Source organism: Rhodotorula toruloides (assembly GCF_000320785.1).
Source record: "Rhodotorula toruloides NP11 unplaced genomic scaffold Scaffold12, whole genome shotgun sequence".
NCBI lineage: Eukaryota > Fungi > Basidiomycota > Microbotryomycetes > Sporidiobolales > Sporidiobolaceae > Rhodotorula > Rhodotorula toruloides.
The window spans coordinates 328,631-347,749 of record NW_015622972.1 but is presented as its reverse complement, the minus strand read 5'-3'; the positions used below and the strand labels follow the sequence as shown (position 1 = coordinate 347,749).

Below are 19,119 nucleotides of genomic sequence, written 5' to 3'. Positions count from 1 at the left end.
TCTCACGCTTGAGAAGGTCACGCCCTCGTCGCACGCCCTTTCCTCCTCACGCTCAGGCGCCGAGCGAGTCTCGTTAGGTCCACATACACGAGGACTCGCTTGTGCCACTCCGCTAGCGGGTGAGCGGGCGGGCGTCGAAGCACCACACCCACGAAGCAAAACCTCGCTCGTTTCCTCTCGTCTCGTTCGCGTTCACGCCGACTTGAAAAGTGTCTGATTCGCACGCGAAAGTACACGAGGAAGAAGTGTCTGTTGCTGCCGAGAGCAGGGCGAGAGATCCAGCTCAACCGCCGTCCATATCGCCTCCTTGGCCTCACTCGACGACGACCTGCACCGGCACTTCTTCGCTCGCTGGCGGACTAGGCGGCGGCGTATACTCCCGTCCAGCCACCCTGGCACCGCTCGCGGTCCTCTGGGACTCCCCGCTCACACGCGCTGGACGCCCCTCGAGCGCCGCAGCAGTCCTATCCCGCTCGATGCTCACGCTTCGACGAGGATGGCGGGCGGGTCGAGTTGGAGTCTCAGCGCGGGAAGGGGACGAAGTAGGGGAGACGCTGGACCAGGCTTTCGAGGCCGAGCGGTGCTGGGCGAAAGTTGGAGAGGTGGGTGAGAGGGAGGACGGGCGGGAGGGCGCTCGAGGAGGTCGAGGAGGTGCGGGCGTCTTAGGCACGATGGGAGAGCGAAGAGTGGCGGAAGAGGCTGGTCGATGCAGGGGAGTCGACGTGCCGGTTTTAGAGGGCGGGAACGATGAAGGTGGAGAGGCGGGCAGCGCGGGTACGGTCTGAGGGATCTTGATCGGTGAAGGAGGAAGCTTGGCCGCTCGTCTTGACGGCATAGAGAGGGGGATTTCGCCGCCCGCCGTACGAGGCCGGATCCGCTGCGGCGCGCCAGGCGTCGCAAACAGCCCGCGCATCGAGGGCGGGAGGGCGCTGTCGGCTGATCCTGGCAGAACAGACGGGACAAAGCCAGACTGGAACATGACGGGACTTCCGCCTGCCGAGGAAGGGCTCGAAGCATGCGAGAGTTCCCCACCGTCGAGAGTTGAGAGGATCATCTCTTCTTCGCTGCCGAGGCTGAGATGCGACGATGCGGACGAGGCGCGGCGGAAAAGCTTGCGCCGGTTCCCGTTCGACGTAGGGAACGGTGCCGAGCCCATGGGCGGCGAGATGGCGGAAGGGAGAAAGACGGCTTCGTCTCCGTTCATCTGCGGGAAGCGCATCTGAAGGGCGGCTTTCGTGTCGCGTCCTTCGTCTGCCGCGACAAACTCGAGGACGTTGAAGGCGCTCGACGCGTCGGATGAGCGACGAGGACGAGTGGGTCGATTCTCGGGAGCCGTCTTGGGCCGTCGAAGACCGGCGGAAGGGCGGCGGAAGGAGCCGAATAGCAGAGGAGGAGAAGAGGGAGAGAGCGGGACGGCGGAAGGTCGAGGCGGGGAGGGAGGAGCAACGAATGCCGCCTGCTTCCTCTGGATGACCAACACATTCGCCTCGTCCTCCGCACTGCCTCGCCTCGAGCCGTTCGGTATGCGTTCTTCTCCCTCTTCGCCACTTCCATTCACGCCTATCCGCCTCGTCCCGCCCGCCTTGACCACTCCCACACCAGCACTTCCAACGCTGTTCTCCCTCGACCGTCCCAACTTCCAACTCGCAAGCTCTTCATCCGTCAGCGGATCCTCCGCGTCGTGTGTAGCGGAAGAGCCGGTGCCGGAGGAGGCGTGTTTGAGGATGGAGGTGAGGGCTGTGATGCTCGATTTCTGGCGGACGTGTTTCTTTGCCGCGTTCGAAGGAAGAGGGGTGGATGATGGCGGAGCGGGAGGCATTGAAGGGGGAGCAGGTGAGAGATTTGTAGAAAGACTGGAGTCTGCACATATGGACGAATCAGTCTCGTGAGCGAAAGGAGGCGGGCTGAGGAGGACGGAAGCGACTAACCCGCAAACTTCGACTCCGCAGCGGGCACAAGTCCAGTAAGCGACGGCAACCTCGACACCCTCGGTCGCTCCTGCGGGTCCTTTCCCTCCTCCTCCCGCTTCCTCGACGATCCAGGTCTGAGATTCGGCACAGACGGGATCGACTTGAGACGCAAAGGCAGGCGTCGGGTCTTCTCCTCTTCTCCGTTTTGCGGCGACGAGGACGAGCGGGTGGACTTGGTTGTGCTGAAGGAGAGGGCACGGCCGAGTCCTGCGGCGCTGGTTGGGCCTGTTGCGGTCGAAGGACGACGAGGTGGCTTAGTAGTCGGAGGTCGAGAAGGAGGAGGAGCAGTGTCGTCGAAGTTGATAGCGGGTTCGGCTCGAGAGGACGCCTGGCGAGCGAAGGATATGGAGGGCGGAAGAGTCTGCGAGCCGGCAGAAGTCGCGGGTCGAGCGTTCGCAAAAGGGTTCTTCCACTTCTGCTCGACCCCGTGCACACTGCGCGCGCCCTCCTGCACGGCACCAAGTCGAGGTGGCCCGTTTGCGAAGCCGTTGATCGGCTTGCTCGAGGTCGAGGCGTCGAAGAACGACTTTGGTCGGTCGCCTGCTGCGCCTCCGCCCGCCGACGTTGCTGGTCGTCTCCGTGCTCGAGGGGCCGAGTCCGCAGAAGCCGATTTAGCCATTGCGACGCTCTTCGGGATTTTGTCGCGAGTCGCCGTGGACGAAGTTGCTGGCGGCTGTCGACCAGCGGAGGAGAAGAAAGCCTTGATCTTGCTCGCTGTCGGTGTCGAGTCGGGCGTTGAAGCAGTCGTCGAACCGCTCGTCGCTCGGGACTTGAGAGCCCGCCAGACGGAACCCAGCGAGCGAGTCGAGGAGGAAGTACCGGTCGACGAGGCTGCGGATGGTCGTCTCGAATCCCTGATCTCGTTCGCTATGCCACCAGGCCCTCCAATTCCGTTCGACAAGCCGTTCGCACTGCCGCGCCTGACTTCGCCGGCGAAAGAAGCCTTTCCTCCTCCAGCTCCTCGCTCCTGCTCGGAGAGCAACGGCGGCACGACGTCCTCCTTCCATCCCGCCCCCTCTTCCCCCGACCGCACCGAGATGTCGAGCGTGTTTGAGCGACTCATCGCCGCCGCCGACGGAGGCAGGCGACCGTAATCGGCTGGTTGTGGAGCCTTCATCGTCTCCGACGAGGACGACGGCAGCGTTCGCACCACGACACAGGCTGGCTCGTTCGAGCTGGCGAGGTGGCCGTGTGCGCGAGAGAGGCAGAAGTCGAGCTGGAGGCGTGCGCAGGGCGAGAAGGCGGTTGTTTCGTTAGCGTGAGAATGAGAAGCGATCGGGGGACGGCGGCGAACTCGCTCAGCGCCGCCAGGACAGTCGCACGGCTGGCTGGCGTCGGTGTATGGAGTGCACAGACGACAAAGCAAGTCACAGCGAGCAGAACGGGCGAGAGAGTGAGCAGAAGAAGCGAAGGACAGGATCGCCTTTTCATTTCGAGGCGCATGCACTCACTCTCGCCCCGCGCAAACCTTCTTGGAGCAAACGCAGAGTATTCGCACAACAACGGACAGCGTGGAGGCTAACTACAAGGGAAAGTCGAAAGGCGGGATTCAAAGGGCCATGGCCGCGTCGCCGTCGCCGTTCGCAGGCGCTTCAGCGGACGAGACCGCTGCTGCGCCGGGCGAAGGCGTAGGCCGCTTGCTCGACATGAGCTCGTGGAGATTCCCTGCAAGTGCATGGCGAAGGGTAAGCCTCTGTTCGAGCGGGCGCGAAGAACGAGGCTGTCGAGTCTTCGCCGCGCACTCACACTTTGGCCAGTCCACACCCTTCTCCAACAGCAGCCCTTCGCCCCAGTTCATCATGGTCATCAACTGCGGCAACTTCGGTTCCGCCGCATGCCCCTGCGCCGCCAGTATCGCCGCATTGAGTTCCCGCGCGGTCCGCAACCGCTGCGACGGGTCGAGGAGGGACGAGATGGTCGATGGCATGGTCGAGAGCTGGTCGACTGCCGAGGCGTCCTTGTCCTTTGACTTTTTCGACTTCTTACTCTCCTTGACGACCGGGGGAGCCGCCGCACTTGCGGTCGCCGCCGCCGCACCCGCTTCGCCCTCCTTGCCCTCCTGCACGCCGCCCGGCACGAGCGTCGGCAGCTCGAACGCGAGAAGCGCCATCGTCTTCTCGAGCTCCTTGAGGAACTTGGGGTGTTCCTCCGCGAGAGGCGCGAGCTCGTTCTGCGCAAAGGCGAGCGCTTCGGGGATGTGTTGGCCGCGGATGAGCTCGATCAGGTGTTGTTGCAAGAGGTGAAAGTGCAGCGAGGGATCAATGTCGAGGATCTGCGATCGGAACGAGCGCGCAAAGTCAGCCTCGCGTTATATCAGAAACCGCTTGTTGCGAGACCAAGCGCAGACGAGCGTTCTCCTCAGCGTTGACGGTTTGGTTTGGTTGTCGCTATGATCATCCTGGCAGGAGCACGAGCGGGCTGTTACGACCCGCATTGGCCCCCGCTGAGAGTGGTGCATAGTACGTAATCATCACTGGAGAACGTCTCGCCTGCGCAGACGTCGTCGGTTCAGGAACGTAATGCTCACCTCGAGATCCAGGTCGACCACCTTCTCGAGCGCCGTCTCAACCTCGCCTTTGAGCACCGCTCTCCGAATCTCCATCCTGTTCCGAATACTCTCGAGGTCGTACGTGGCGCCGCCTGCCGTACCTAGCCGCGTCGTGTCGAGACCGGCTTCGCGAGAGAAGTTCTCGGCGGCGGAGAGGTAGCCCTCGGTGAAGAGGTAGTTGGCGACGAGGAGGTTCAGGTCACTGCGCGGTGAAGGGGCAAGGTCAGCGTCCCGTTCTCGCGCGCAACGCATCCCTCGTGTTGTCCCAGGTCCATTCCACCGCGCCAGCTCGTTCGTAGCTCAGAGTTGAAGTATTTTTGTATCCTCTTTGACCCGCCCTCGTTGGGACGGTACGCGTGGATTAGACGCAAATCGTAGGAGAGATTCCCACTTCGTAAAGGATCTCATCACGCAAACGCTGACTGTTGCCCGTGCCCTCCATGCCCCATCGCAATCCGACGAGAGCGAGAAAAAGTGCCGAGGAAGAAAACGCACTCTTTCGAGACGTTGACGGCTGCGAGGCGCTTGGACCATTCTTCAGGTGTTGTAGTGGGTCGCTTGGTCGACTGTGCGAGCGTGCGCGGGTGGCATGAGCATGGTCGAGTGAGGAGACGGAGGGAAAGAGGCGAGCGCGCGAGGTCAGCGCGAGGACGGCCGGGCGGGAGAAGCGGGCGCACACACCATCGCTGGGAGGACGCGCTGCCGGCTCGACTCGACTATGCGGTAGGCTGTAAGGTATCTGTGCCACTCGGCGCTCGTCACAGCGGCCTGACGGCGAGGGAGGGGATGACGAGGGGGAGGAGGTGGGGGTCGGGTCCTGGAGAGGCTGGCGGTAGCTGGGAGGGGTCGTGCGGGGCGCTGAGACTGTTCCTGAGCGTATCAAAGTCTAGCGAGCAGTCGAACGCGGTCAGACAGCGGTTTGAGCGAGCGGTGTGAGGCAGAGGAGCGACGAGGAGCGGGTGTCCCGCCTACGCGCCTTCGTTGGGCTGGCTGATGAGGCTCAGACTACGCGAAGACGCTGAACAGCAGCGTAGACTGCTCAAGAGAGCCCAGGAAGCGGTAGCCTGCGAGGAGTGGTCTTCCTCGTTCAGTGCTCTCCCGCTCTTTGCCTCGAGTGTTCAATGAGAAAGGTCGTTGGAGACCTTGTTGCAGGCGAACAAATACTATCACAACAGAGAGACGAAGTGCTTCTAGAGAGTCGACGTCGGAGACGGCAGCGGACTCGACTTCTCCAAATCGACGTCCCTCGCCTTGTCCTCCTCGACGATGTCGTCCAACGATGCCTCTGCCGTCTGGAACGACACGGTGTGTGAGCCGAACACGGACGCGCGTCTTCGAGGCGGGTCGAGCGGGCTGATGTCCTCGTCGACCCGGACCTCCTCGACGACGTGAACACCGATAGTCGATGTCCCGCCATGTCCGACCGTCGTGCTTCCGCGGAAGAACGGTCCCATCCGGCTTGAAGTTGCGCCCTGCTGAGTACTGCGAGGACCGCCGTCGTGCGGTCCCGAGTTGGCCGTCATCATCTCGTCCTTCTGCCGATTTGGCGTCGTGACGATGTAGACGATGACCGAATTAAAGACGACGTCGAGACCGCACGACCCGAGGCAGATCCAAGACAGTTCGTGGCCGCCGATGCCGGCGAGGATGCCAATGTTGGTGCTGGGGGAGACGAAAGTCAGCCTTCGAGTCTTGCGGTCCGAGTCGGAGCCACGCACAAGGAGGTGAGAAGTGCTGCGACTGCGGCGATGGAGGAGATGCGAGCGAGGCGTCGAGCCTTGGGAGAGGGATGGCGCAAAATCGGAAGGACGAAACCGGTTGTAAGGTAGACGTTGGTCAAGCCGTCGCAGACGAGTTCCGGCACGGAGCCGTACAGACGCAGACCGATGATGCAGGCGCCGTCGCTCTGTCGGATATGGCTGACGCGGCCGACCTGAGTTTGACGCGAGAGTGAGCAAGTGAGCGATGGGAAGAGAGGGGAAAACGGACTCACAATCATGGCGACAGCGATGCCGACCCATGCAATCAACAGAATGCAGCCTCCACGGTACCACCACGATTGCACTGGCAGGAGAAGCGGTCAGCGACGTTTGAGGAGAGGAGAGGGACGAGGAGCTTACTTCGGGATATCCGCCCGGTCGCGGCGTGCGAGTGCACGATGTACAGCTTCTCGAGCAGCAGGACGTAGAGGACGACCTTCGAGCCGGCGTAGAGGATGATGCAAAGCCAGATCCCCCCGCTACATGCCGCAGGGCTGAAGGACGAGCCGACGCCGAGGAGGATAATCGCCGAGATGAAGACGAAGATAAGGCTGGAAAGACGAAAGGTGTGAGCACTCGAGAGCTTGAGAGGCAGAGTTCGATATCGCAGAAGTCGGGCAAGGACAAGGACTTACGATCCGCCGAGGAGCGACACAACAAGCAGCTGCATGAGCGGCACCCTTCGTACTGACGGCCACGAGCCTAGTCGTCTCGAAAACAACACCGACATGACCGACACCGCGAGCAGATAGCCTGCAAATGAGCGACCGCACGAGGAGGAGATACGACTTCTGTCAGCCCGACCTGCGTCGCGAGCTCGTCGTTGTTGGCAGATCGGCACGCACCTGTCGCGACTATCGGTCGCCAGTAGTCCTGTCCTGCAGGCCATACGTCCGCCGAGTGTCGTGTGTGGTCCATAGCGGACCAAGAGAGAAAGGCGGGCGTCCGGACGGGCGGTCGGACCCGAAAGTGACGATGAGCAACGACGACAGAAGTTGTTCGGTGAGCAGGCACCCGAGCAAAGCGGCAACGTCTCAGTCCCACCGCTTCGGGCCAGCAGGGGGGTTCGTCGCGAAGGAGGAAGAGAGCGTCGGGAAAGGAGGCTGAGTCGCGAGTCCTGTCACTGACAAACGTTGAGCGAGGCGTCCAGCACGTCCCCTGCGACGCTTTGCGCCCCGGCCTGCGTCGCCGCTGCAGAAAAAGTGGACAGCTCGTGTCGTCGCGTGTTGTGCGCCGAATGGAGGAAGGCGGACCTGGATCGACTTCGCCTCCTCCTGCCTTCGGAAGGTCGATGCGCGACTGCTGGCGATCGGTGCTCTGGCTCATTAGAAACGATTAGAGACAGGTAGATCGGGGCAGCACGCGAGCGGGCTTGATCCGGGCTCGCAAACGCTGCGGGAGGAAAGAACAGGTCCTGTCGAAGCCGAAGAAGCCAATCTGCTGGGTCGTCGACTGTTCCAGGCGAGCTACTTAGCGCGTTAGGTCGATGACTGCTGACCGACGCGCGGCTGGAAAAGGTGAAGTGTCGATCCGTCGACGCGAGCAAGTACGCCGTCGCTCGACTCGCAGCGTATCGTCAAGGGGTTGCCCTTGAGGCGACGGGGTAAAGCAGTGCACGATGCAAAGACGGATACGAGGGTGGCGACAACGAGGAGCGACAAGAAGACAGTAGGGGGTGCGATCAATAGGTGCGAGAGGGAAGACAACGACAGCAGCGAAGGAGGTTGAGGGTACAGCACCCAGATGCAAGAAGGTGATAAACAAAGAAGAAGGGAGTACGTATCAAATGCGAGTAAAGTGTCTGGAGGGGGCGCGAACCCCTTAGACGACGGCGGCGGCGAGGAGGTCGCAGTTGTTTTCGTAGGCGGCGGGCGAGTGGTCACTCAGCACTGCGCACGATGCGGCATTAGCAGGACTCCACAGGTAAGCCGAAGGACCCTCGACGCACTCGAACGGCTGAAGACGGGCTCAGAGAAGCGGCGCTCGACGTCGTCGACGGCGCGAAGGAGGACGCGGCGACCTTCGCGGCGGGAGTACTTGCCGGTCGCCGACGACTCGCCCGAGATGAAGACGGTGTAGTTTTCGACCACGTAGACGTTGCCTGCGGGAGTAACAATCATAAGCAAGACCCCGGACGGATGGAAGGCGACTCGAACGCACCGGGCGGGTAGAGTTTCTCGCTGTCGCTGCCTGCGCGGATGGTCGTCCTGAGGCTCCAAAGCCAGTCGCTGAGCTCAGAGTCGTCGGCGACGAGGTCGGTGCCGAGCAGGCTCGGGTCGCGATACGTCGGTTCGAGCGCCTTGTTCCGGCCGCGTCCAGCGGTGAGCTCGGCGTCGGTGAGCGGGACGAGGCGCGACTCGTCGGACGGGTCGGTGAGCGACTCGGGCGTGACGTCGCGGTCGTCATCGCCAGTCGAGGGTGAGGAGGGTCGATAAGGCGATCCGGTCTCGTCCTTCTTCGCTGCTCGCCTCGCCATGAACCGCTTCTGGCAGAGCCCGATGACGCGACCAACGATCTCCTCGCACACGCCCTGTTCGGCGTAGAAGCCCATGGCCATCGACTTGAAGTCGCGGAGGACGCCGAGCGAGAGAGTCGGGACGATGTCGTAGTTGTGGATGGTCGAGGTGACGAGACCGCGGCAGTATTCGACGAGGTCGGGCGAGGCGACGCATGGCACGCCGTATGTGTAGCACGAGATCGGCCGGCCAGGCGAAAGCCCGGACGAAAAGCTTGTTACGAAGGGCGTCGAGATCGGCGGGTGGGCGATGCTGTGCCCGGTGTGCTGCTCGATGCTCCTCGCATGCTCGGCGAACGTTGACGAGCGGCTGGACCAGAGGAGCGAGAGGAGCGAGGCAACACCGCCGCCGAGACTGCGGGCCGAGGGTCAGCGGACGATGAAGAAGATGCGGCGGATCGAGGCTCACCTGTGACCGCAGATAACGAGGCCATAGTCGGGAAACCTCTTGAGCGCATCGCGAATGACGTCGTGGACGGTGCCGCGCTGGAGGACAGTCGCCGAGCCGTACATGCCGCTGTGGACGAAGTAGGAACCGTGCGGTTCGCCGTCGTGAACCGAGATTGGCTCGTACGAGCAGGTCAAGTCGGTGAGGATGTCGGAGAGGCCGAGGGATCCGCGGCAGGCGAGAACGACAGCCTTGATCGAGTGGTCGAGCGCGACTGAGGTGATTGGGAAGGTCAGCTCGAGCCGATGACAAGACGGCGCGTTGGCTCACCGTAATTGACGATTGGTGACAGCTTGCCCGTCCCAAACGTTGGTGCCGGATTTGTGAAGGACGACAAGAGGATGTCTTCGACGTGGATGCCGACGTGATGAGCAAAGGCGTGGTTGTTGGCGTCTGCGGTATCGGGACGAGTGAGCGCTGCGTTCGGCTACGCATTAGAGAAAGCGACATACGGATCTCGGTGTGCGGAAACTTGAACTGCGGAAAGAAGAGAATGAGCAAGTCGTCCAGGCCGGAAGAGTCGGGTAACGCACCTCGTGCTTGGCGATGCCGAGGATCCTGAGAAAGCTCTGCCCGTACGCGGCGCTTGAGTACCTCGCAAAGTGTTGCAAGTTGCTGACGAGGTGCTGGTGCGGAAAGTTGCCGCTCTTGGGCTCCGGCTCGCCAGTCGGCATCGACTCGGTGCGACACGTCGTCGTCAATGTTGAGCGCATTGTCTGGACAGAAGTCGTACGACGAAGGCGAGGCTTTGACGGTGACGAAGGCAGCTCGGGCGAGAGAGTGGCGAAGCTTTTGGACGGCGACAGCGTGTGCGGCGAGGGCATGGTCGGGAAGGGCTGGACATGCTGGCGCGACGATTCTCTCGACCGCCTCGTGTCCGGCGTCTGAGGGGCCGAAACCTGCACAGGCGCCGCGAAGGTCGGCATGACTTCAAACATGGGCGCATCGACGTCGCTGAGCTCGAGCGGGGTGTCGGCCGCCGAGTTAGGCGGAGTGAGAAAGTCGCTCCGCTTGTAGCCCTTGAAGCCTCGGCTGAAGGCGCGGAAGACATTGCGACCCTTGCCTTTCGGCGAGGGAGTCGGCGAGGCGACCGTTGGCGTATTCGACTCGGACGACGGGCCTGCCGAAGCTGTCGTGAACGAGGGCTGGCGGGAGCGCTCGCGAGGCCAGCGACGCTTGAGACCTCGACTGCCAGGTACGGGAGACTGCGAGTGCGAGGAGGAGCGGCTAGGCGACCCGGTCGTGCTGCTGCCGGTCATGACGCGGCGGACGGTGCGGCGGTGCTGAGTAAACTTCTTCGTCATGGTCGAGAGGACGAGCTGGGTACGAAGCGAGCGTGAGCAGTGGAACAAGAAGGAGTAAAGCCAAAGTCGCGCGCGCACCAGCAACCTCTGCTTGCTCTGCTCCGGGTGGTCGATCGCATCCTGCCTCGACAGCCCCGCCAAGCTCACCGGCACGTTCCCTTCGGCGTCCGTACCTCCCTGGCTCGTCGGCCACTCATCCCCGCTCGTCACCGCATACGGGTGCGCCGCACCCCTGGGACTCGTCCGACTCGCAATCTCGACCCACTCGCCCTCCGTATCGCTCATCTCGAGTTCCTGGTCCTCCGCTACGCTCACCTCGCGCGAACGGAGAGCCTCCTCGTCCGTCAAGCCAAAGATGCGAGGCCTCGAAGCCTTCTGAACGACCTTGGCGGATGGACCTCCGACTTCCTCGACCGTCTTGACAGTCGTCGTCATGGTCGTCATCGTCTCTTCGATTTCAATCTCGTAGCTGTAACCGTTTGAGTCGGCGCGGACGAGGTGCGTGCCGCGCTTGCGAGGCTGCGGCGCGCGGACGGTCGAGGAGGTCGAGGGCGAGACCGTCGAGGCAGGCGACGACTTTGCCTGCGTCTGCTTCGCCGAGGAGCGAGCCTCGGCAGCCGCGTACTGCGCCTCGAGCTGCTGCGAGACAGCCTGCACCTCAGGCGGGACCTCCCCGTCCGCCTCTTCGGCCGTCATCATCCCCTCGTCCTCCTCTTCCTCATCCGTCTCGCTCGTCTCTCCCTCGTCGCCCGCCTCGTACCCCTCGCGCGGGTCGTGAGGCGCCAAAGAACGCGCACGAGTCGGCGAGCCGCAAAGCGCCGAAAGCTCCTTGACGATCTCCTCCTCCGGCCTCGGGTCGAGTAACTCACCCGGGTCAAGCTCGACCTCGTCTTCGTCCATCCCGTCGTTCGAAGTGGCCGTCATCTCAGCCGGCCCAGCGAGCGCAGAGAGGTCGAAAGCGACCGAAGCCTGCCGACTTCTCGCCGGTGTGCTGGGCGCCGACTTGCCCTTTGCGACCAACGCCGCATGCGCGCGAGCTTCGAGCTCAGAGCGGACGTCCGTGAGGAGGTGATTGGGTTGAGGAGCGAGTTGGGCGTGCGAGTGCGAGTGAGGGAGGGAGTTGGCGAGGTGAGGGCGGGAGGAGGGCGGAGCTGTGGTCGGCGTGTGCTGATCGTACTTGTGTGACGAATGTGGATGGGGCGAAGGCGACACCGTCGAGGTCGCGACCGCGAGGGCCTGACCTTCGACGACGACGGTGCAGTCGTACACGACCCGCATCTTGAGCTCCCTCAGCGTCCTCCTGTGCGTCGCAGTCTGAAGACACGCGAACGCCGTCAAAGCCTTAGTGAGCGCCGTCAAGCTGCTCAACGTCCCGGCCTTTTTCTGCTTCTCCTCGTTCTGCTCCTCCTGGTCCGCCAGCAACCCCACAGGCCTGAAGTGCGGGTCTTCGCGGGTCAACTCGTCACGTATCAGGGTGATGATAGACGAGAGGGCGCGCGAAGACTCGTTCGAGCCGAGGATCGAGTCGAGCATTCGGACGGATTCTTCGGCGGCTGAGAAACCGGTTTGGAGCGTGTTGAGGGTCAAGTAGAAGCCGGACATGGTGAAGAGCTCGGCGAGGGTGAAGGTGTGGTGGATCTGCGCGCCCAGATGCCGGGTGAGCGGGACGAGCATAGGTCGTCTTGGGGAAACGACTAAACGCACGAGGTAGATGCCGAGGTTCGTGTACTTGTCGAGCACCTGGAGGAACGTGTCCCTGCAGATAGTACCCAAGCGTCAGCCAAGACGGACACTTTCCTGGCGCCTGACATGCGCAAGACGGGGACGACGGCGACTCACTCGCTCTTCTTGCCCTCCTTGTCCTTGCCTGTCCAGTCCAGCCCCTCCTTGACATAGTGCAGCGCCCTCGCGCTCGACACAGCCGCAATCAACGCCCTCCTCGTCACTCCCAGCCCCGTGACGGTTCCACACTGCAAACTCTCACCGATAGCCTCGATAAAGAGTGCTGAGGCGCGCAAGGAGACGCGCGCTGCGAGTGAGAGGGCGGTGACTAGTTGTGCGAGATGCGAGGGGAGGAGGGTCGGCGAGGACGAGAGCTGCGTCCGGATGAGGGACTGGGGGAGGTGCGGCGAGGGAATGAGCGGGAGATAGGGCATCGAGGTTGCCGTCGCCGTCGCGGCATGCTGGACGACCTGCGACGCATCTGGCATCGCTGTGTGCGTACTCTGCGCCTGTGTGAGCCTGTCAGCGCGCCCCTCGAAGCGCTGGAGGAGAGCGACGGGCGCACCTGATGAATGTGGTCCCGTGCACCGCGGGGACAGTTCAACGGAGTGCGAGAGTTGAAGCGAGCGTGCAGCAGTCGTCGACGAGTCTATCGAGCCAGTGTCCAGTCACAAACAGCCACACGAGCGAGGTGTACGACGAAGAGAGAGCGAGAGCGAGTCTGTTGCCCGCGCGGAGCTCCGCGACTTCAAACATGCGCATGAAACGAACGAAGCGAAACAAGCGTTTCCAGTCATTCAGTGACTTGGAACGACGCCTAGTAATACACAGACAACAATGCTAGTCCAACTGGCGGCAGTACAGCCGTCCACGCGCGACCTGCGACGCGCAGAGACGGGGTTCGACGAAGCTGGCGACCAGACTCGCGGCCAGGATTCCGCCAGTGTCCGCGAATCCGACAGCACTGATGCGCTGTACGATCCAGGCATTGTCAGGGCGATCCGGGGGCATCCAGAGGTGAGGGAGGGGCACTCACAAACTCCTTCTCCTGCTCCACCCTCAGCCTGTCCTTGCCCAAGAACCCCTCTTCCTCCTCGTCTTCGTCCTCGTCCTGCCCTTCCTCCGTCGCCAACCGATGAAACGCATTGACGTATGCCGCGCCGCCACACAGGCCCTCGCAGCAGATCAGTCCCGCGACGATCCAAGTCGCGCCGTGTTCGCCGAGGAGGGCGACGAGGAACGAGGTGGATGCTTCGAGGGTCGTGAGGAAGAGGATGACGAGCTGGAGCGCTGTCGGAAGCGGGAGGAGGCGGAGTGGGAGCGGGGGGATGTGCAGAATCGAGATCGAGGAGCGCGAGATGAAGACGAAGGTCTGGTACAGGAGTTGCCAGAGCCTGCGCACGCGAAACCAACATGTCAGCATTAGAAGGCGCGAGACTCGAGCAGCACGCACGGGTAGTAATCTCGTAGTGACTTGATGACAAGCGCAAGGACTGGCGCGTCTTCCTTCGTCGGCACCTTGTACAGCAGCGTCGGCGCGACTCCCGAATTGATCGTGTACTCTGTGTGAGGCGATCGCAGTTCTCAACGCGTCGGCACCAGCCTAGCAAGAGCCGAGAGAAACGCGAGCTCGAATCCTCACTCACCCGCCAAGTAAACCAAAAACAGCGGCACCATATACCTCCTCACCAACGGTCTCGCCAGCTCAATCTTCTCCGCCGTCGTGAGCGCAGGTAAGCGCTTCTCGACCCTCTCTTCGAGGTGTTGCTCGTCTAGCTCTTCTTCTTCGTCGGCGGAGTCGGAGTCCGGAGAGGCGTCGGGGGCGAGAGGAGAGTAGGACTGGGAAGAGGGAGTGATAGAGAAGGGCGAGGACGAGCGGAAGGCTGTCAGAGGCGGGAGGAGGAGGAAGTAGGTTGCCGACATGGCGAGCGGGAGGACCTGCGAGACGAAGCAATTCCCAAACGTCAAGATCCCACCAACAACGCGTCCAGATGACGAAGTCTGCCTATCCGCAACGCACCGAACAGATCAACAGCCCCGTCCGCACTCCCAACCCTCTGACAACCCACCACAACCCGGCTCCTCCAATCCCCGCCGCGCCCGTCCCGCTCGAGAACCACCCCACCGCGGTGCCTCCGTAGTCTTCTCCTCCAGGTGGGGAGAGCGAACCGTACAGAGTCGCTTTCTGGAGGTAGGTCATCTCGCCTAAACCGGAGGAGAAGGAGGCGAGGGCGATGCCGAAGAGGCGGGGGAGGAGGGTCGAGGAGGTCGCGACGATCTGTGTGTCCTCCAGCAAGTCAGTATCGAAGCGGAAGAAGGAAGGAGGGGGAGCGCACGAGGATTCCAGCGAAACTGATCCCGCTACACCAAGCGACCCGTTTTCCGTACCGCGGCGGACCAGGCACAAAGTACGGCCATCCGATCTTGACCAGCAGCGCAGGAGTGATGTTGACGAGTAGGATGATGCCCTATTTCGCGCATTAAGAGAGGGTGAGCGATCGTGTGAGGAGGAAGTGGGGAGGGGAGACGGCGGGAGACGGGCGAAGGGATTCGCGCGCACCTTGGGTGTACTCGCTTTGTCCACCAAGTCCAACGCCGCACTCAGGATCACAACGTAGATCTGTAGAAGCGCAAGCGAGATGGAAGGTCAGCCAACGTCCGTTCCTCCTCCTCCCTGTACACGCCCCGTAGGACGAGATGAGCCGGCTAGAAGACTACTCACTATGTTGTTGAGCGTCCCGAACAAGAAGTTGGCCCAGCATAACCGGTTCCTCGTCCGTCTGTCCACGCCTGCTGATGAAGATTGGGCGGGCGAAAGGTGGGAGCGCATAGGCGGGTATTGCATGCGCTCCGCTCCGGCTGGGTCTTTGCGGGGTGTAGCAGCGCGGAAAGCGGAGAGCGAGCGCAAGTATGAGGTGTGAGCGGCGTGAGCGAGCGGAGGACGAGGAAGAGGTGGTGCCCTCGATCACGACCAACTCTATTCGAAGGGCAGAGCTTCAAAGCGCACTAGTCGACGATTCATGTACATTGCGCACCCATTCCGTCCCGCTCCTACGGCTTCAACTGCATCCCGAGCGGCTTCTCGTCGTTCCAGTTCACGAAAGCGCCGCTCAAGTCCTTCGGTGCCTGCAGAGCCAGACCAGCGAGAACTCCGCCGGGCTGGTGAGGCGGCAAAAGCTCGCCCTTGGCGTGGAGCTGGATGAAGCGGTCGTGGTCGGAGGGGGACATGGTCGTTTTGCCTGTTCCGCCACGGAACAATCGTCATGTCAGCCGCTAGGCGAGATCGTCTAGCCCACGGATTATCAAGTTTGGTAAACTTCGACGAGCAATGCGCTCGTGCAGGAGCTGACGAGACGGAAAGAGGCGAACGCACCGAGTTCGCGGATCTTGGCCTGCATGACCGTGTCGGGCGTCCCTGGTCGGACCGCAACGGTTACGACGTCCTTCTCTTCATTGCCGAGTGTTCGGCCAAGCGAGTTCATGGCGGCTTTGGAGGCGCTGCGAGGAGGGAAGAACTAGTGAGTTTACGCGTTCCCCTCAGGGAGCGCTGGCTGAACCATCTCGGTTCCGAGGGCGCACGTGCAGGGAGCACAGACTCACTTGTACGCCGCCCAGCCCGTCACGCCGCCTGTCGCCGCACCCGAACTGACAAGCACAATCCTTCCCGCTGGCTCATCCTCCTTCAACCCCTCCTTTCCGTCCCTCGACCGCAGGTAGGGCAGCGCATGCGAGATGATCGAGACGAGGGAGAAGAAGTTGACGTCGAAGAGCGAGCGGAGGGCTTGTTGTGCGGCGGGGTCGGTAAAGGACGCGACGGGTCCCAAAGGTCCCATCTGGCCAGCGTTCACTGCGGGCCCGTCGGGGTTAGCAGGACGACAAACGCGAAAAGGCAGCTTGTACGCACGGATGAGCGAGTCTAGTCGGCCAAACGCCTGCATGGCCATCTCGATAGCCGCCTGCTCGACTTGCGAAGGTCAGCCGCGTCTCTCGCCCTCGGGACAGCACCCTGCGCACCTTGTTGTCCTCGTCCTTGCTCACATCACCCTTGGAGATGACGAGCACGCCCGGGTACGTGGCTGCGAGGTCCGACAGCTCCTTGCTCTCTGTCCGCTGGAGTGCGACGACGTTCAAGCCGTTCTTGAGCAGGATTTCGCTGCGGGACAGGCTGACGGTCAGTACAGGTCCTTGAATGAGCTCTGTGTGCACTCACAGGGTCGCCAGTCCGAGTCCCTGCGATGCGCCTGTTGACCCGAGTCGTCATGAGTGGGGACGAGGCGAGTTGAGCGTACGACGGCGCTCGAGCGGGACAGTGGGCGCACCAGTAAGCAGCACAGTCTTGTTGGCTTGGACAGCAGCCATAGCAAGTTCTTCCAGCGAGTGAGCCAAGTTGGCCTTTGCTGTTGGAAGTGGTACAGTGGAATGCAAAATGGTTGCAGGCAAGCTGTTTCGCGATGAGTTTTGGCGCGTGGTCTCGCTCGTCGAGGGCGCACTACGGGGGCTCAGCGAGGTGCAGGCTAACTCGCAGCAGCTTATCAGGCCGGTCTAGCGTCCGCGCCGCTGTCCTGGAGCTGTGAGAGAGTGGGAAGCGGCGGAGGCGGTGCCCCTCGAGGCGGTTCCACAGCTCGCTGGCGGGCTCAGACGGCTTCGTGCTCGCGGCTAGCCTAATGAAACCAGTCCTTCTGGCGCGCCCTGTATCGTCAGATCAGCCCGGGAGGCGGCGAGGGAGCAGTGACCTCGGACGAAATTTGCGCGCGAAAGTGACTCTCGCTGCAACCATTTTGCATTCCACTGTAATCGGCAAGTGCCCTTCGCGCGCGCTTACCTTTTGTTGCTTACCCGCTTACCCTTTACCTCTTAACCCTTCATCACCGCATCACCCCTCCTGGCACCGGCGCGCTGCTGCGCTCTCGACTGCACGGCGCTTGGCATTGTCCGATCGCTTTCCCCTGCGTGCGAATCCGCGCACTCCCGCCAAGGCTGAACAACGGCGACTGCATGGCCTCGCGTTTGCGCTCTCGCACTCTTCCTGATGCAGCCGAGGCGTTGCAAACGACGCTGTGTATTGCTGCACCTTCACGACGACAGCGCGCGGAGCATTGCGCTCCTGTTTCCCGGCGAGCCCAGGCGCCAGACTATTGCTTGACAACGCCCTCCTCGGCGGACGACCGCGTCCTCGGCTGACTACGTCGGACACTCGCGAAGCTTGTGGCCGACAGGCAACGTGCCGAGACGGTGGGACGAGTTGGGTTCGATGCATGCACCGGAGTTGCGCAGCCGTGAGGACATGCGCATAGACGGAGGGGCGAGAAGCGGGTGGGACGGCGGGCGGCGGTGCTTTAAAAGCGGACTCTCCTCGCCTTCCTCTCTCTCCCTCCTTCAACTCACTCGCTCCCTCCTCAACCTCCTCCCCTCTCCGCACCCCGCCATCCTCCTCCTCCTCCTCCTCCTCCTCCGCGTTCCTCTTCTCTCTCGCCCTCCCTCCCTCCCCTTCGCCCTCCGACTCCTCGTCGAGCACCTCTCTTCCTCGTCGACGTCCTCCACGCCGCCCTCCAAGCCGGACTCGGGCGTCAACCGCCTCCGAGGTTCGTCCCCTTCCTCTTCTTGCTTCGCTTTCCAGACACTCACGCTAACCTCTTTGTCTCCGCCCACAGGTCCGCAGCGGGCGAGCAGGATGGACGTTGTCGTCGAGGCGATCCGGCGGACGATTCGGGTGAGTTGGCGCACTTCCTCCTCGCTCCTCCTCGCTCCTCCTCACCCTTCGAACCTCCCTCGCCCACACAGACATTTGCTGACCCAACTTCGTACTGCCCGCAGTCTCTCGACCACCTTCGCCTTCGCAACGCCGATGCCGCTGAGCTGCTACAGGACCGCAAAGTGCGCAACTTCTCGCTCCTCATCCCTCGCGATGCTTACTGACTCGCTTCGTCGCTTGCGCGCAGGCTCCTCCACCTACGACGTCGCCCGCTCACGTTGTCGGCCTCGACACGGCCAGGGACGAGGTGAGTCCGGTTCCGCTCTCTCTCTCGCCGTCTCAACCGGACTGACGCTCTTCCTCTCGTCCGCAGCCTTCGTGTCGCAGCTAGGCGGTCAACAACAACATGTAGATAGGCTTGAGGACTCGTCTGCGGTCAGTTGCGCCTCCTCCTCTTCGCCCGCACCCGAGACTCCGTCGCTCACAACTTTTTCGCTCGCGCAGGTGGATGTTGTACGACCTTCATTTGCCTACCCTTTCGGTGCGTTGCCTGCATTCACGTCACTCCGCACTCGCCGTCGCTGACTCTGTCCGTGCACTGCAACGCAGAGCGACTCGGTTCCTCGCCGCGGGACAGCAGCAATGCTTCGGCAGACGGCAGCGATGCCGGACTGTGCTTCAACGTGCGTGTTGACCGTTCCCTCATCACCGAGTCTGCTCTCGGGCGCTGACAACGTTCGTTCGCGTGCAACAGGGACCGAAGCCGTGGCGACGTCGTGCAGGACGACCCTCGTAACATAACGCCCACCCTTCCCAGGGGCTGGGGGGCCACGCTTCCGCGACGTACCCGTTACGAGGATGACGCATGCATGCACCGAGGAAGGAGAGAGGACGGCGGAAGAGGGCAAGGGTTAAGGGAGAAGGGTTAGGTGCGATTTTGTAGTATGCCGATTCGTAGCTCTGTACTTGCTGAGCTTCGCGCGAGTTGCTTGAACGAGGACAACTTGGCTTCACGCTCGCTCGCCTGCTCTAGCGTGGACTGCACAGCTGCACACTGCTCTCGGCTAGTCTCTGACACGCGCACACCCGCTTGAACCGCGCGCCGAGCGACCCTGCACCGTTTTCTCGTCCGGACGGCCTCAGCGCGTCAGATGGCGGCC

The 19,119-nt window shown here is 62.5% G+C and overlaps 8 protein-coding genes across 8 annotated transcripts in view; 2 read left to right on the top strand and 6 right to left on the bottom strand.

Annotated features, from left to right (window-relative positions):
- Positions 1-123, top strand: part of RHTO_01236 (uncharacterized protein) — a gene marked incomplete at both ends in the record, with an annotated part of 3,442 nt that extends 3,319 nt beyond the window's left edge. The window contains one exon of the mRNA XM_016414919.1: positions 57-123. Within this exon, the coding sequence (XP_016273140.1) occupies positions 57-123 (67 nt within the window). The remainder of the gene's footprint in view (positions 1-56) is intronic.
- Positions 124-313: 190 nt separating this feature from the next.
- On the bottom strand, positions 314-3,087 carry RHTO_01235 (uncharacterized protein; the record flags this gene model as incomplete). Its single annotated transcript, XM_016414918.1, has 2 exons — positions 314-1,860; positions 1,929-3,087. 2 exons carry the CDS (start codon positions 3,085-3,087, stop codon positions 314-316), a joined length of 2,706 nt encoding a protein of 901 aa, XP_016273139.1.
- Positions 3,088-3,519: 432 nt separating this feature from the next.
- Positions 3,520-5,202, bottom strand: RHTO_01234 (uncharacterized protein; the record flags this gene model as incomplete). The annotated part of the gene is made up of 5 exons (XM_016414917.1): positions 3,520-3,635; positions 3,717-4,242; positions 4,498-4,720; positions 5,014-5,084; positions 5,200-5,202. The coding sequence occupies 5 exons, from the start codon at positions 5,200-5,202 to the stop codon at positions 3,520-3,522; spliced, it is 939 nt and encodes a 312-aa protein (XP_016273138.1).
- A 506-nt stretch (positions 5,203-5,708) lies between these two features.
- On the bottom strand, positions 5,709-7,196 carry RHTO_01233 (uncharacterized protein; the record flags this gene model as incomplete). Its single annotated transcript, XM_016414916.1, has 6 exons — positions 5,709-6,180; positions 6,237-6,451; positions 6,512-6,582; positions 6,639-6,829; positions 6,914-7,031; positions 7,124-7,196. The coding sequence occupies 6 exons, from the start codon at positions 7,194-7,196 to the stop codon at positions 5,709-5,711; spliced, it is 1,140 nt and encodes a 379-aa protein (XP_016273137.1).
- Positions 7,197-8,099: 903 nt separating this feature from the next.
- RHTO_01232 (sn1-specific diacylglycerol lipase alpha) lies at positions 8,100-12,755 on the bottom strand (the record flags this gene model as incomplete). The annotated part of the gene is made up of 10 exons (XM_016414915.1): positions 8,100-8,167; positions 8,227-8,379; positions 8,439-9,148; positions 9,203-9,455; positions 9,512-9,634; positions 9,694-9,718; positions 9,775-10,560; positions 10,624-12,183; positions 12,250-12,301; positions 12,385-12,755. 10 exons carry the CDS (start codon positions 12,753-12,755, stop codon positions 8,100-8,102), a joined length of 4,101 nt encoding a protein of 1,366 aa, XP_016273136.1.
- A 352-nt stretch (positions 12,756-13,107) lies between these two features.
- RHTO_01231 (battenin cln3 family protein) lies at positions 13,108-15,097 on the bottom strand (the record flags this gene model as incomplete). The annotated part of the gene is made up of 8 exons (XM_016414914.1): positions 13,108-13,239; positions 13,304-13,661; positions 13,721-13,829; positions 13,914-14,205; positions 14,288-14,545; positions 14,604-14,735; positions 14,828-14,887; positions 14,990-15,097. The coding sequence occupies 8 exons, from the start codon at positions 15,095-15,097 to the stop codon at positions 13,108-13,110; spliced, it is 1,449 nt and encodes a 482-aa protein (XP_016273135.1).
- A 221-nt stretch (positions 15,098-15,318) lies between these two features.
- RHTO_01230 (short-chain dehydrogenase/reductase SDR family protein) lies at positions 15,319-16,626 on the bottom strand (the record flags this gene model as incomplete). The annotated part of the gene is made up of 7 exons (XM_016414913.1): positions 15,319-15,506; positions 15,641-15,765; positions 15,868-16,114; positions 16,172-16,223; positions 16,282-16,420; positions 16,478-16,508; positions 16,587-16,626. The coding sequence occupies 7 exons, from the start codon at positions 16,624-16,626 to the stop codon at positions 15,319-15,321; spliced, it is 822 nt and encodes a 273-aa protein (XP_016273134.1).
- Positions 16,627-17,551: 925 nt separating this feature from the next.
- Positions 17,552-18,755, top strand: RHTO_01229 (uncharacterized protein; the record flags this gene model as incomplete). Its single annotated transcript, XM_016414912.1, has 8 exons — positions 17,552-17,849; positions 17,919-17,977; positions 18,082-18,141; positions 18,207-18,266; positions 18,347-18,394; positions 18,464-18,500; positions 18,569-18,642; positions 18,714-18,755. The coding sequence occupies 8 exons, from the start codon at positions 17,552-17,554 to the stop codon at positions 18,753-18,755; spliced, it is 678 nt and encodes a 225-aa protein (XP_016273133.1).
- Between the last annotated feature and the right edge of the window lie 364 nt (positions 18,756-19,119).